General features: G+C 41.4%; 1 protein-coding gene across 2 annotated transcripts in view; it reads left to right on the top strand.

Moving 5' to 3' along the window:
* Nucleotides 1-14,864, top strand: part of LOC126184592 (cyclic AMP-responsive element-binding protein 5) — a 150,029-nt gene that overhangs the window by 43,757 nt on the left and 91,408 nt on the right. For both annotated transcript variants that reach the window (XM_049927033.1, XM_049927034.1), the window contains exons 5-6: nucleotides 17-154; nucleotides 12,111-12,246. In XM_049927033.1, coding sequence (XP_049782990.1) covers nucleotides 17-154; nucleotides 12,111-12,246 — 274 coding nt within the window. The remainder of the gene's footprint in view (nucleotides 1-16; nucleotides 155-12,110; nucleotides 12,247-14,864) is intronic.

Here is a 14,864-nt window from a genome sequence, read left to right as displayed (position 1 = left end):
ATAATTTTATTTCCAGGCAAGATTTGGTCCATTTTATTAAGAATTCTTCTGTAACAGAGGAAGAATTCAAAGCAAAGGATAATCTACATAATTCTGTTGCTTCGGACTGTTTGGGAAAAGAAAACCCTGAACAACTTCAAGGAGAAAATCTAATGTAAGACAAAAATCTCTCTATAGTTCGGTAACCTGTTAATCTTGTCCATATTATGCTCTTTATATTGCTATTAGGTTAGGTTTAATGCTTAAATATATTGCACTTCCCCACAAACAATGGCACTAGCAATGGTAAGGTGACTGTGCGCCTAGATGATACTGGTAGCCATACCATAGGTGCAACGACATCGGAAGGGCATCAGTTAAGCCAGACTAGCATTTGGTTCCTCAAAATTTGCGCCAGACTTTTCAGTAGTCAGGGCAGTGGTCAGAATGTCTGAGTGATCTATCATTGTAACATTAACCTTGTTATGTGGATACTCCAAGTAGTTGCAAGCAAGGGGAAACTTCAGCTACAGTTGAAAACAAGGGGAAACTTCAGCTGCTATATTACCAGAGGACTTCCACCTCTACTGTATGATTTTAGATAGAAGTAAAATAGTCTTCCATTTGGATCCCTGGGTGGAGACTACTCAGGATGATAATGTCATCAGAAAAAAAAAAAAAAAAAAAACGAATCTTGCACTCTACAGCTTGTTAGATCCTTTAATTGTGTAGGTAGATTGCAAAACTTTAAAAAGAAAATGGATAGGTTTGAAGTTAGACGTTCTGGGAGCTAGTGAAGTGTGGTGGCATGATGAACTGGATTTCTGGTGAGGTGAATACAGGGTTATCAGCCCAAAGTAAAATAAGGGTAGTACAGGAGTAGGTCCAATAATGAACAAGATGATGGGAACACATGTGACATACTATGAACAGTATAGTGAACACGTTGTTGTAGCCACAATAGACACAGTTCGATGATCCATCAGTTGTATAAATGTAATTGCATACTAGCTCTGCAAATGGTGAGATACAAGAAATTATCCAGTACTCTTTGAGAGATAAAAATGTAATTATGATTGGTGTGGGTGACTTGAATTTGATAGCAAGAAAAGAAAGACAGGGAAAAATAGTAAGAGAACATGGCCTGGAGGAAAGGAATGAAAATGGAAAGTGCCTGATGGTGTTTCACCCCGAGTTTGATTTAATCATCGCTAACACCGTTTAAGAATCATGAAAATATATAGAAGAGACCTGGAGCCACTGGTAGTTTACAGATAGATTGTATAGTTGTGATAAACCTGATTTCTGCATAGCATTTACAGAAGCAGATGTGTAATTTTCAATAATTTATTCATTAGAAAATGCTGATTAAAGCTGAAGAAATTGCAGAAAGGTAGGAAATTAGGGTGATAAGACTTGGGTAAGTTGAAATAATCAGATATTTCTGAGTGTTTCAAAACGAATGTTAGACAACAGCTGGAAAAAAAAGGCAAAGAAATACAACTGCAGCTGGGTATATAGCTTTGAGAGATGAAATAGTGAAGGCAACAGAGGAATGATTAGGTAAGAATACAAGGCCTAGTTGGACTGTTAATGCATGCAGTATTATATTTAATTAATGCAACATGTTGATATAAAAATGCAGCAAATGAAGTATGCAAAAGGAATACAGAAGTCTAAAATATGAGATTTGCAGAAGGTCCAATGTAGGAAAGCAGAATTGGCTAGAGGTGAAATACATGGCTGTAAAAGCATTTGTGACTTTAGGAAAGGTTGGTACTGTGTATAGGAAGATTGAAGAAACCTTTGGATAAAACAGAAGTGGCTGTATGAACATGAAAGGCTTCGATGGGAAGCCACTACTAAGCAAAGAAGTGAAGGAATATATAGGACTACTATAGAAAGGCAACAAACTTGAAGAAGTTTTATGGAAAGGGAACAGGAAGTAGACAAAGATGAGATTCAAAACATGATACTGTGATTATAATTTGACAGAGCACTGAAAGATCTAAATCGAAAATAAGCACCTGGAGTAGATGACATTCACGTAGAGTTATTAATATCTTGTGTATGACAGTCTGAGTCTGGTGAAGGTGGATAATAACTTAGATAAGTTGACTGGAATTGATGGTATCATGGAAAGGAGTCACAAGATGAGTAACAGGTGATGCTGAGGGAATGAGGATAGGAAATAAAACATTAAAAAATTACAAAGTTTTGTTATTTGGGCAGCAAAGTAGCCAATACTGACAGAAGTCAAGAGGATACAAAATACAGACTGGCAGTAGCAGAGAAGTATTTCTCAAAAGGATAAATATGTTGACATCAGATATAAATTTGAGTTTTAGGAAGTCTTACTTGAAAGTAAAGCTTTTGTTAGGTGACTGCCTTCAGCTGTTGGATAATTTGAAAAAAGGATATTTATGCCATCAGCTGTACAATTGTATGCTTAGTATCTGTAAACATACAATTGTACATCTGATGGCACAGATATGCCTTTTTCAAATAATCAGAAAGTATTTGAAAAGTAGTCTCACGAGGAAGTGAAACATTGAGGATAAACAGTACAGACGAGAAAAGAATAGACGCTTTTGAAATGTGGTATTATAGAAGATTGCCAACCATGAAGTGAGTAGGTAGAATAGCAAATGAAAAGGCACAGAAGTGAGTTGGGGAGAAAGGATCTTTAAGTACAAAAAGGGTGATAGATTGATAGGACCCATAAGAAGGGTGATAGATTGATAGGACCCATCCTGAGGCATCAATGAGTAGCTAATTTGGTACTGGAAGGAAGTGTGGGGCACCAAAAGTGTAAAGAGAGGCCAAGACTTGACTATAGTAAGCAAGTTCAAATGGATGTAGGCTACAATAGCTAAGCAGTGATGAAGAGACTTCGACAGGACAGACTAATATGGAGAGCTGCATCAAATCAGAGTACAGGTTGAATACCACATCTACAATGTTACGCAGATTGCATTCAAATGATACTTACTCCCTGTCTTTGTCATCTGAGCAACATTATTCCTGTACATCCTCTTCTTTTAACTGTATTGGCTATTTTCTTGTGCTTTAGGCCTCATGGGCTTTGTTGACAATTTAATTAATTGTTTTCATTAATTAACAGTACCACCATCTCAGATTCAGTCAGTATGCCTGATAGTGTGTTTTATGTCACCAGTTTCAGAGTGTTAGCTGTTTCTTCACAGCTTGTTATTCTATTATTTCCAGGGAAAATATTCACATATCAGTATCTCCAACTTTATGAACAGTAGTTAAGATTTGTTTGAAATAGTTTTTATTGTTGTTTGTATTCAGAAAATATATGCATGTAACTGAATTCAAATTGCATACGTAAGAGGAATGTTGCAATTTTACCATGGCAACCAAGAAAAATTTTAATTATTTATGATCATTGTTAGTCTTGTTGTTTGATGTGGAAAATATTCTAGATAAAAAGATTAATCAACACCAGTAATGGGGCCTAATATTACACAGAGAAACAAGTCTGTCTGTATTTCTGAGGAACAGTTTGCCATGAGATATTATTGTACCACTGATTTTTGACCTACAGCAGTGTCCTTACACAGTGACACTGTTTGTCAAAATCAGCGAGTGCGATGGAGTGGATGAGCAGTTTACTTCGAACATATTCTTTTCTGTTCTTCATTTATTGTAATGCTGTGCAAGGGCTTCTCTATTTTTTCTGTGCAGCACATAAACCAGCCAGTAGGAAACTGCTCATCTCTGTCATTCTACAATTCCTTCCCCTTGTCTCTTTCCCCCCCCCCCCCCCCCCCCACCCCTTCACTTATGCTTCCCTCCATCAACAAACTGACCATTCCTCATTGTGTCATAAAATTCTATTTTCCTCAGTTTGATTTAGTACCCCATAGTTATCAATGTAGCCATTTAATCTTCAGCATTCTTCTACAGCACCACATTTCGAAAGCTTCCATTCTCTTCTTGTCTGAGCTGCTTATTATCCAAGTTTCACTGGTGTACAAGGCTACACTCCAGACAAATACATTCAGAAATGAATTCCCAACACTTAAATATGTAAACAATGTTAACAATCTCTTTTTTTTCAGAAGTGTTTTTATTGCTACAGCCCGTCTATATTTTATATTCTCTGTACTGCAGCCTTAATCAGTTATTTTGCTGGCCAATTACCTCATGTACTGCTTTTAATGTCTAATTTCCTAATCTATTTCCCTGATTTAATTCCTCTAGATTCCATTACCCTTGCTTTATTTTATTTTATTTTTAGTGTTAATCTTAAACAATTTTCAAGACACTATCCACTGTGCTCAGCTACTCTCCCAAGTCTTTTGTGGTTTCTGATGGAACTGCAGTGTCATTGGCAAACTTCAAAATTTTTGTTTCTGTTCTCTGCACGTTAATCCTCTTTATAAAATTTCTCCTAGGTTTCCTTTACTGCTTCCTCAGTGAGCAAATAGAACAACATGGGGTATTTCCCCCATCTCGTACATCATGCACACCAGGCAGAATAGCTTTCTCATTACTGGCTCCTCCAAGGATCTCAATAATTCTGAGGGAGTGTCATTGACTCCTGGGGCTTGGTTTCCATTTATTTCTTTCAGAGCTCTGTCAAATTCTTCTCTCTGTGTCATGCCTCTCATCTAATTTTCACCTTCTTTCTCGTCTCTTCTATAATATTGTATCTCTATATCTTCCTTCCATCTTTCTTCTCTCCCTTCTTTGCCTAGTATTAGCTTGTCATCAGACCTCATGATATTCATACAGCTGTTTCTTCTTTCTCCAAAGGTCTTTGTAATTTTCCTATAGGCAGCATCTGTATTTCCCTTAGTCATCCATATTCCTACACTCTTCCGATGTCCTCTAGCCATTCCTGTTTACCCATTTTGCATTTTGTGTCAGCCTAACCTTTTAGACACCTCTATTGTCTTTCACCTGCTTCATTTGTATATTTTCTTCTGTCATCAGTCAAATTCAATACTTCCTTTGTCATTCAACGATTTAAATGAGGCCTTGTCTTCTTACATATCTGAGCCACTCCTGCGTTTACTATTTCATCTCTCAAAACTATCTGTTCATCCTCTGTTATATTACTTTACCGTGTCTCTGTCCATTGTCACCTAAAGCCCCTTCTGAAATTCTCAACAACCTTTGGTTCTTTCAGCTTATTCAAAGTCCTCATCTTTTGCTGGAAATGCCTTACAGCTGAAAATTAACTTTCAAAATCTCTGTCGTATTATTACACAATTGGTCTAAGACCTTCCAGTGTCCCCAGTTCCATTCATTGTATACAACCTTCTTACATGGTACTTAAACCAAGTGTTAACGATAATTAAATTATGCTCTGTGCTAAGTTTTACCAGGTGGCTTCTTCTTTAATTCATTTTCCCCAGTCCATGTTCTCCTATTACTTTCCACTGTCTTTCTTTCACCTCTATTGAATTCCAGTCCTCCATGACAATTAAGTTTTCATCTCCCCTAACTACCTGAATAATTTCCATTACCTCATCATACATTCTTTGAATTCATAATCATCTGCAGAACTGAAACTTGTAGTAGTATGGTGGTAGTTGACCTTGTGTCTTATCTTTTCTATGATAATGTGTTCACTATATTGTTCATTGTAACTTACCCAGATCCTATTTTTTTTATTCATTATTAGGTCTACTGTTGCATTACTGCTGTATGATTTTCTATCAATAATCCTCTGCTGACTTGACCAGGATTCCTGATCTTCCAGCTGCCTGTAGCACGTCATATGCTTCATGCATTCAGTCATGGGTAGTAATTATGTAGTAATGTGAGAGTAGTAACTCCATGAGTAATTCTCTCTGAGATAATATAAATTCACAGGTCAGAGTAAACTGTACATTTCTTGAATACCTCCTTGTGTTTTTCTTTCCGTAGAGGAGGATGATGATTATTCATGCAATGTGAAAAGAGATTTTGATTCCGCCATTAGAGAGAAGCACATGCAAATGATCTGTTGCTACCATTATAGTAATTTACTGAATTAAGCAGACCTCATTGATGGTAATTAACATTAAAAAGATTAAAATTAACATTGAAAAGATTAGACATTGCATACTCAACTCCACAGTCCAAATTATTTTTTTTAATAAGATCTATCCAATTTTTTTTTTTTTTTTTTTTTGTTTCCATATTGTACCTTAGAAAAGTGGAGGTGGATGTTACACATTACACTTCAGTAATTCCCACTGTATCTATCATCAACTTATCTATTTCCCTTTTAAAATTTTTTAATGCACCTACCCATTTGAGATATCTAACAGTCCATTCTCTGACTCATAGAATGCCAGTTTTATTTCCTGATGATGATGTCCTCCGTAGTAATTCCCTCCTGGAGGTCCAAATAGGGTACTATTTTACCTTCAGAGTATGTTATCAAGTATGATGCCATCATCATTAAGCATACAGAGGAGCTGCATGCCCTCAGGGAAAAAAATAACAGCTCTAGTTTCCACTTGCTTTCAGCCTCTCACACACCATGTAGCCCCCCCCCCCCCCCCCACCCCCACACCCCACCCGGGGGCTCACTGCTCCTTGGCGGGTTCATGCTTGGCTACCACGATGCCCCAGCCTTTGCAGCATCTTTTCCCTTCCGTGCTACGTGTCTGTACTCTTGCTATTCCTTTTCACCTCCCTTGGGCAACATATCTGGGGTGTTTTTGGGAATGTGTTCCACATTTTCAGTAGTTGACATCACAACAGTATCATCACTGTTTTTCATTCCTTTTTTTCTTTCTTTGTTCACCTTCTCTTATCCTTCCTCTGCTTTGGCGTTTGAGGTTCCTCCTTTTTTTCTCCCTGTGCACTCCTGAAGATCAGCCCACATGTCTGACACGTAAAAAGTGACTGGGTATCACATAATTCCCAGCCCTGGGTCGACAGGTAGGTTTCGTATGTACCCCAAGGTACAGGCCAGGCACAGGGAGGGGTGATTGCCTGAGCTGCTACCTTCCCAAATTGTCAATTGGTTCCTCTGTCAACTTCTACCAAACATAAACGGATTTTATGTGCTGAAGACAGTCAGTCCTTTGCAACAGTAAATCCGTTTCGTATTCAGAAAGGTGTTGATGCAATTGCCAGCCCTGTGAAATCCTGCTCTCGTTTACACAATGGCACTTTGCTTTTGGAGACTACTTCTGATTCTCAGGCACAACAACTGCTTGCTGCTTCGCTCCTCCACAGCTATCCTGTTTGTGTTGAGGCCCATAGAACTCTGAATTCTTCCTGTGGTGTTATTTACACCTGGCTGCTTGGTGGTCTGGCCAAGGCAGGAATCCCAATGTACCTCTCTGATCAGGGTGTCACTGCACTCTATTGGGTGAGGAAAAAGGTAGCTGCATTCTTGGTGCCCACACACACTCTTTTTCTCACTTTTGCTAGAGTGGTGCTCCTGTCCCAGATCAAAGCAGGTTAAGAAGTTATCAGTCTGACCGTACATTCTGAACCTGATGTGCTGCTACCAGTGTCATTGTTTTTACCACATCCAAATGTCCTGTTGGCATCTGGCCAAATGTGTAACCTGTGGTAGGGATGCTCACGAGGGCGATTGTCCGCCGCCTCCTCCATGCTGTTTCAAGTGCGGTGGTGACCATGCTGCCTCCTCTTGAGATTTTCCCATATACCTTGACAAGCATGTTGTCCAGGAAATCCAGGTAAAGGAAAAAGTGCCTTACACGGTTGCTTGCAAGTTATTGGCTAGTCGCAAACGCGTGGCCATGTAGACATGCGATCTCAAATTCAGTACCCCAGCTGTAAAATTGCCCAGTGTCATGGTAGCATCCCTGTCTCCTCCTCCAGCTGTGCAACAAGCCACCAAATGTTCATCTCATGGTACAAAGTCACCTGCTACGCAACCAGCAGGGTGGAAAGGGCAGAAAGGATACTCCCACAAAGACTTCCTATGTCCCTCCAGCCAACACACGAGTCTTTGTCTGCCAGCTGGAAATGTTCCTAGAAGTCAAACAAAGGCAAACGGTCTTCTCCTTCACCAGCTCAGAGACCTTCTTCGATGGTGTCGCCACGTGATACACATGCCCGGCCAACATCCATGTTGCCGATGCACACCACCAACCATTTTTCTGCCCTGTACTCCGTAGACCGACAGAGGGAGAATGTGGACGCCTCTGTAGACCTCATGGAGCAAGATCCTCCAGCTTCTGTGCCTTCTAGCAGTGAGTCTTTGAAAGCTGACATTCAGCAGCCACCGAGGAGACACCCATTCATTTTTTCCCTCCTCCACTTTCCTCATTATGACTCTCCACCAATGAAACATTCACAGCCATCAATCCAACAAAACAAAGAGGACTTATGGCTGCTCTTAGAATCATAATGTCCACTTGTTCTCTGCCTTCAGCAAACAAAATTGCATCCTCACAACTGCTCTGAGCACTCGCATTTTTCCCGGTCCGCTTTGACCTTCCCCCTGAGGATGGCATTCCATCTAAGGTGGGAGTCAGGCTGCTCATCAAGGATGACATTCATAGTCAACTCATCTCCCCGATTACCCGGCTCCAAGCTGTTGCAGTCAACATTTTCCTTCCTCGCTTTACCTTTTCCCTTTGTACTGATTACTCCGTCATTTGATGTCACCAGGGCAGATTTCCTCCAGCTTAGTGGGCACCTACCTCACCCCTTTCTGCGCCTTGGTGAATTCAATGTGCACCATCCCCTTTGTGGCTCTTCCAGAACTTGTCTGAGAGGTGCCCTCTTAGCTGACCTTCTCAATCAACTTAACCTCATTGCCTTAATACAGGAGCACCCATGTTCGTTTCAGACTCAGTGCACACCTAATACCATTTGAACCTATCCTTCTGCACTGCTCAGCTTGCTTATCATCTCAAGTGGTCCGTTCTCTCTGACACATACTTGAGTGATTATTTCCCGTGTGCTATCCATTTGCTAACTCCTACCCCACCTACATGCATGCTTAAATGGCAGCTTTCCGAGGCCAACTGGAGGTGGCTTTATTCCTCCCTGGTACCCTTCAATGAACATCATTTCCACAGTTTTGATGGCCAGGTAGAATGTCTTAAAATGTTATCCTTACTGCCACAGAACATTCCATTCCTCATACTTCCTCTTTACCACACCATGTCCTGGTCCCTTGGTGGATGGATGCATACCACAATGCAATTCTCGTGTGGCGACGTGTTCTTCACATATTTAACCATCAAAATGGCAAATGGCATTCAGTATAAACATTTGCGTGCACAGTGTTGTTGTGTTCTTTGGGATAGCAAAAAAGCCAGGTGGATTTCATTTACTAGCTCTTTTAAGAGTACCACACCCTCCCAACCTCCGACGGCTCTCTGGGACCAAGATCCATTCCACAATTTCTGGCCTGATAGTAGCATATGATGTCATAGTGGATCCTATTGCTCTCTCCAACACCTTGGTCCACCATTTTGTGGAGATTTAGAGCTCCTCCTACTACTACCACTCTGCCTTCTTCCATCAGAAATCAGTGGAGGAGCCTCGAGTGATACCCTTCTCTTATCATAATAGTGAGTGCTAAAATGCCACCTTTACTATACTATGAGGGAGTTAAATCATGGTCTCAGTTCATTCTGATCCTCCATCACAGGGCCAGACGATGTTCACATTCAGATGTTGCAGCACCTTTTTCTTGTGGGCAAGCACTTTCTGCTTCATACGTACAACTGCATCTGGGCAGAGGGCAAGTTTCACAGACACTGGCATGAAGCCACTGTCATCCTCATACCTTAGCCCATAAGGACAACCACCTTTCTTCTAGCTACCACCCCATTTCTCTCACCAGCTGTGTTTCCAAGGTCATCGAATGTATAATTCATTCCTGGCTAGTACGTTGGCTAAGAGTTTTGCAATTACTAACCACTGCACAGTGTGGATTTCGAGTGCACCATTCAGCAGTTGACCATATTGTCATTTTGTCAACCCATGTCGTGAACGGTTTTCTGCAGAAATCCCAGACTGTGGGCGCATTTTTCGATTTGGAGAAAGACTACGACACCTGCTAGAGGACTGGTATCCTCCGTACCCTCTGCACTTGGGGCTTCCCTGGGCGTTTGCCCCGTTTCCTTCCAGAATTTTTAAAAGATCAAGTTTTCAAGGTACGAGTTGGTTCTGCCTTTTGGACACCTTTATCCAGGAAAACAGTGTGCCTCAGGATTCCGTCCTGACCCTTGTCCTCTTCGCTATCGCCATTAACCCACTGATAGTATCACCCTCCTCTGTTTGTACCGGTCCCTTGTGTGTTCGAAACTAGACTTTGGGTATTTCCTTTATGCATCTCCACGTCTGTCTCTCTTATGCCGTCTCAATACCATTGTGGCATCTGTTTGGCCACTGGCGCATTTTACACTATCCTGGTGGAGGGTCTGTATGTAGAAGCTATCGAACTACTGCTGTTCTATCGCCGTGACTTTCTCCTCAGCAGATATGCATGTCTTTTGTCTGCCATGCCTGGCCACCCATCCTATGCCTCCTTCTTCGGTGACTCCTTTGATTGCCAGTGTGGAGCGCTCCCCTCTTTTGCTACCTCCCGGAGTTCGCTTTCGGCTCTTGGTCCCTGCAGCTTAACTTCTCCTACCTGCCACATTCCCTATAGGTGTGAACCCTTCACCACCTTGGCTTCATGCAGCGGCCTGTATCCACCTTGGCCTTCATTTGTTTCCTAAGGACACTACTCCAGCCTCCTCCTATCACCTTCGGTTGTACGACCTTCACGTGGAACTTTTGTGTACACTGATGGCTCTCGGACTGACCGTGGTGACGGGTGTGCCTTTGTCATGTGCACAGACATTTTTTGGTATCGGCTTCAGAAACACTGCTCAGTATTTTCAGCAGAGCTCTTCACCCTGTTTCAGGCCACACAGTACATCTGGCACAGGCTTTTCAATTGTCATCTGCTCCGACCCTCTCAGTGCCCTTCAGAGCCTCTGTGGACTGTACGCTGTCCCACAGGTCCGGGAAAGCATTCACTTGCTCACTCTTGATGGAGCCACTGTGATGTTTATGTGGTTTCCTGGCCACGACAGTCTGACAGGAAACGATGCCGTTGAAGCTGCTGCCAAGGCTGCAGTCCTTGTACCTCAGCCCGCTAGTTCTTACATTCCCTCCAACGATCTCTGTGTTGCCGTATGTCAGCGGGTGGTGTCACTTTGGCATCACCACTGGTCTTCCCTCCATGGGAACAAGCTCTAGGTTATTAAGCCTGTCCCAGCGGCTGGGACGAACTCCTCTCGGCCCTCTGGTCGTGAGATCATTTTAGCTAGGTTGCGTATTGGGCACTGTCTTTTTGGCCATCAACATTTGTTAAGTTGTGCTCCCAACCACTTTGTGCTCACTGTCCTCAAATTTTGACAGGCTGCCATTTCCTGGTGGAATGCCCCCTTTTTTTTTTACCACTTATGTTCTCATTTGTGTTTGCGGTCTAAGTTGTCAGTCATTTTAGTGAACTACGTGCAGATTGTCGACTGTGTTTTACTTTCTATCCGTCGTAGCAATATGATGATGAACATTTAATCTTTAGTTCAGGGCCTCCGTTTCTCTATGGCATATTTTAGAGATCTTTGCTCACATCCCTGTTTGTAGCTGTCATCTCGTCTGTCAACTGATATTAACGTGTACTCGTTTGTAATTCCTCTCTTTGTCTTTGTGTTCTAGATTTCTGTCACGGACACGTATGACTCTAGTTGTTTTTGTGCCCTTAAACAAACCAAAACTAATACGGAAAAGGCTGATGCCTTAGATGCATTATAATTTTGTAACAATGGATCTGTAGTGCAGTTGCATAACAAACCTTTTTAAACACTGTCTTGTTGCAAGCTTGTGTGTTATGTTTCAGCTGTTTTTCATGTGATCCAATCCTGCTACTCTCTCTCTCTCTCTCTCTCTCTCTCTCTCTCTCTCTCTCTCTCTCTCTCTCTGTGTGTGTGTGTGTGTGTGTGTGTGTGTGTGTGTGTGTGTGTGTGTGTGTTTTTTGTTTTTTCCAGGAGGGGGGGGGGGGTGCAATGGCATACATATTGAGACTTTTGGCTGGAAGGCATATGACATGTTACTACTAATTACTGTACTCACAAACTTACATTTGTCTGATGTATAATTGTGCTTTCCCCTTTCAGGCAGCTGGAAGATGACTCGCTCAATCAGCAAAATGAGACTGGAGGACTACAGGTTCTGCTTAAAACTTCAGATGACAAGCTGGTCCATCTTTCACTTGAACAGTTCGCTCAGCTGTCTGGATCACAGCTTATGATCGTATGAATATTTATCTAAGACAATCATAAATATATTTATGAGGTAGTGATAGTCTTTCCACAGTTTTTTTGTGGTGGATGGTGGTCCAATGTTGCAACTTATTTAATGTACTTGGCAAACTTCAGTGTGTGTGTGTGTGTGTGTGTGTGTGTGTGAGAGAGAGAGAGACAAGTTGAGCACAATGAGTCAAGCAAATAATCGTTACAGATATAGGACTGGAAAGAAGTGGCTTCCTCGATAGGACGTACATTATGACTGAGCCCATCCTTGAGGACTCAGACTACAGATAAGCACTTAACAAACCCGTTACAACTGTTCCACATACCCACCATTCATGTGAAGGCAGGCTTTGGCATATCTCCTCATTGATACCTATATATGTTCAAAACTCCCAGTTGTGTTACCCTGTTGACAACCATCCACAATACTTTCCCATAGTTCATCAATGCTATCAGCAGGGTGGGAATCACATCAAAACTTTTAAATATTCCCACACAAAAAGATCTAAAAGGTTGACATCAGTGGACCTAGGAGGCCACGTCATTGGCGAGCCATGACTGATGATACTCTTGTTAGAGATTCGTGCCACATAATCCCATAGGGTTACATGAAAGTGTGCTGGTGCACCATCGTACATGTACCACAAACACATCTTTTCACCATAAGGAGCTTCATCCAAATAGTAGATTATCATGTGTTGGAGGAAATAAAGGTACTCCTCACTAGTAAGTCTACCTGGTAGGAAATATGACCATATCAACTGATCACCAACAATGCCTGCCCAAATGTTAATGGAAAGTCTCTGCTGATCTGCTGTCTCAATGGTAGCAAGTGGGCTCTTATAAACACAAACGTGTGTGCTGTGTATGTTCATAATACGACATCAGATAAAATATTCTTTCCCTGTAAATTATATGTACACGAGTAACTGTGGATCATTCCCTCACTGGGGAAAGCTGTCAGCACATGGACCATGTTGTCAAACATCAACATTGAACGTGCCAAGTTCAGTGTGCTGCTGAATGGTATGAAACGATGTGACTTGTGCACGTAGCATACGTGATCGCAACATGCTCCAGCAGCAGTTGCTGGCTGTGTCCGCCTCATAAATCTCACTGTTAATTTATGCAATGGGCAGGTGTGAAATTCATATATTAGTTCTGTTAAAACGTACTTTCTTCTCTTGTTCATATGCTAGTCAGGTTGTTCTATCTGTAGTGTACGTAAATAATAACTTCAGTATTACTGAAAATATTATAAGGCACAAAGGGAAGTTCCATGACCAGTCAATAAGGACATCACCTTATAAAAGAGTTCCATTACAAATAGTGCGATACAAATTTACAATAGTTCACCACACAAGATAAAAATTATTTTATCATTCACACTTTTTACTAAAACCGTAAGGTCATTCTTACTTGACCACTGTCCCTACTTGCAAGGGAACCTCCCCATTGCACCCTCCTCAGATTTAGTTATAAGTTGGCACAGTGGATAGGCCTTGAAAAACTGAACACAGATCAGTCGAGAAAACAGGAAGAAGTTGTATGGAACTATGAAAATAATAAGCAAAATATGCAAACTGAGTAGTCCATGCGCAAGATAGGCAACATCAAGGATAGTGTGAGCTCGGGAGTGCCGTGGTTCTGTGGTTAGCGTGAGCAGCTGCGGAACGAGAGGTGCTTGGTTCAAGTCTTCCCTCGAGTGAAAAGTTTACTTTCTTTATTTTCACAAACATATGATCTGTCCGTTTGTTCATTGCCACCTCTATTCACTGTAATAAGTTTAGTGTCTGTGTTCTGCGACCACACCGCAAAACCGTGCGATTAGTAGACGAAAGGACGTGCCTCTCCAATGGGAACTGAAAAGGTCATAGGTCAACCGATTCCTCCACAGGAAAACATGTCTGATATATTCTATACGACACTGGTGACGGAATGTGCATCACATGATAAGAATATGTTGTCAACCCACCTAACTTGTACACTTGGCGAATGGGTAAAAAGAATCTTCTACCTTGCCCGATTTAGGTTTTTTTGTGGATGTGATAATCACTCCCAAAAAAGTGATGAAAACATAAGAGTTTGTCACATAAACTGCAACAAATGAATGCAACAGTTTCATAGTCGCACAGTTTTCCCTGTGCTCTGTCAAAACATATGTTTTTAACGTTTTCAAATTTTTCCGTGTGTAGACCGTCAAATCCTGCATATGTCCAAGCAAATCTGAACATGTCCTGGAATTTTGGAAAACGAAGTTGATTATGTGTGAGTGCCTGAACTTTGATAATTGACACACAATCACGTAAACAATACTGCTCTGTGTACCTGTGCAGCTTCGCAAAATCATAGAATCTTTTCACAAAGTATTTCACTTGCCAAAAACCAAACACATCTAACGGTTGCGCAAGAGGTGTACAACCTGGAGGAATGGTAATCACGTCTACTCCCACACTAAAACTGTACAATGCCTGATTCTTCTGTCCTGTATAGCTGTCAAGGAGTAAGGCAAAATCTTTGTCCGCATAAGGAGCAATCACATGTTCAATAAAGTCTTTCACTAGTCTTTTCTCCATTTTTCCTGATGCACTGCAATTCACAATGACATTCAGCATTTGC

This window comes from Schistocerca cancellata, chromosome 4 (assembly GCF_023864275.1).
Source record: "Schistocerca cancellata isolate TAMUIC-IGC-003103 chromosome 4, iqSchCanc2.1, whole genome shotgun sequence".
Classification (NCBI taxonomy): Eukaryota; Metazoa; Arthropoda; class Insecta; order Orthoptera; family Acrididae; genus Schistocerca; species Schistocerca cancellata.
The sequence above is the reverse complement of the archived record's forward strand: the minus strand, read 5'-3'. Positions and strand labels throughout refer to the sequence as shown.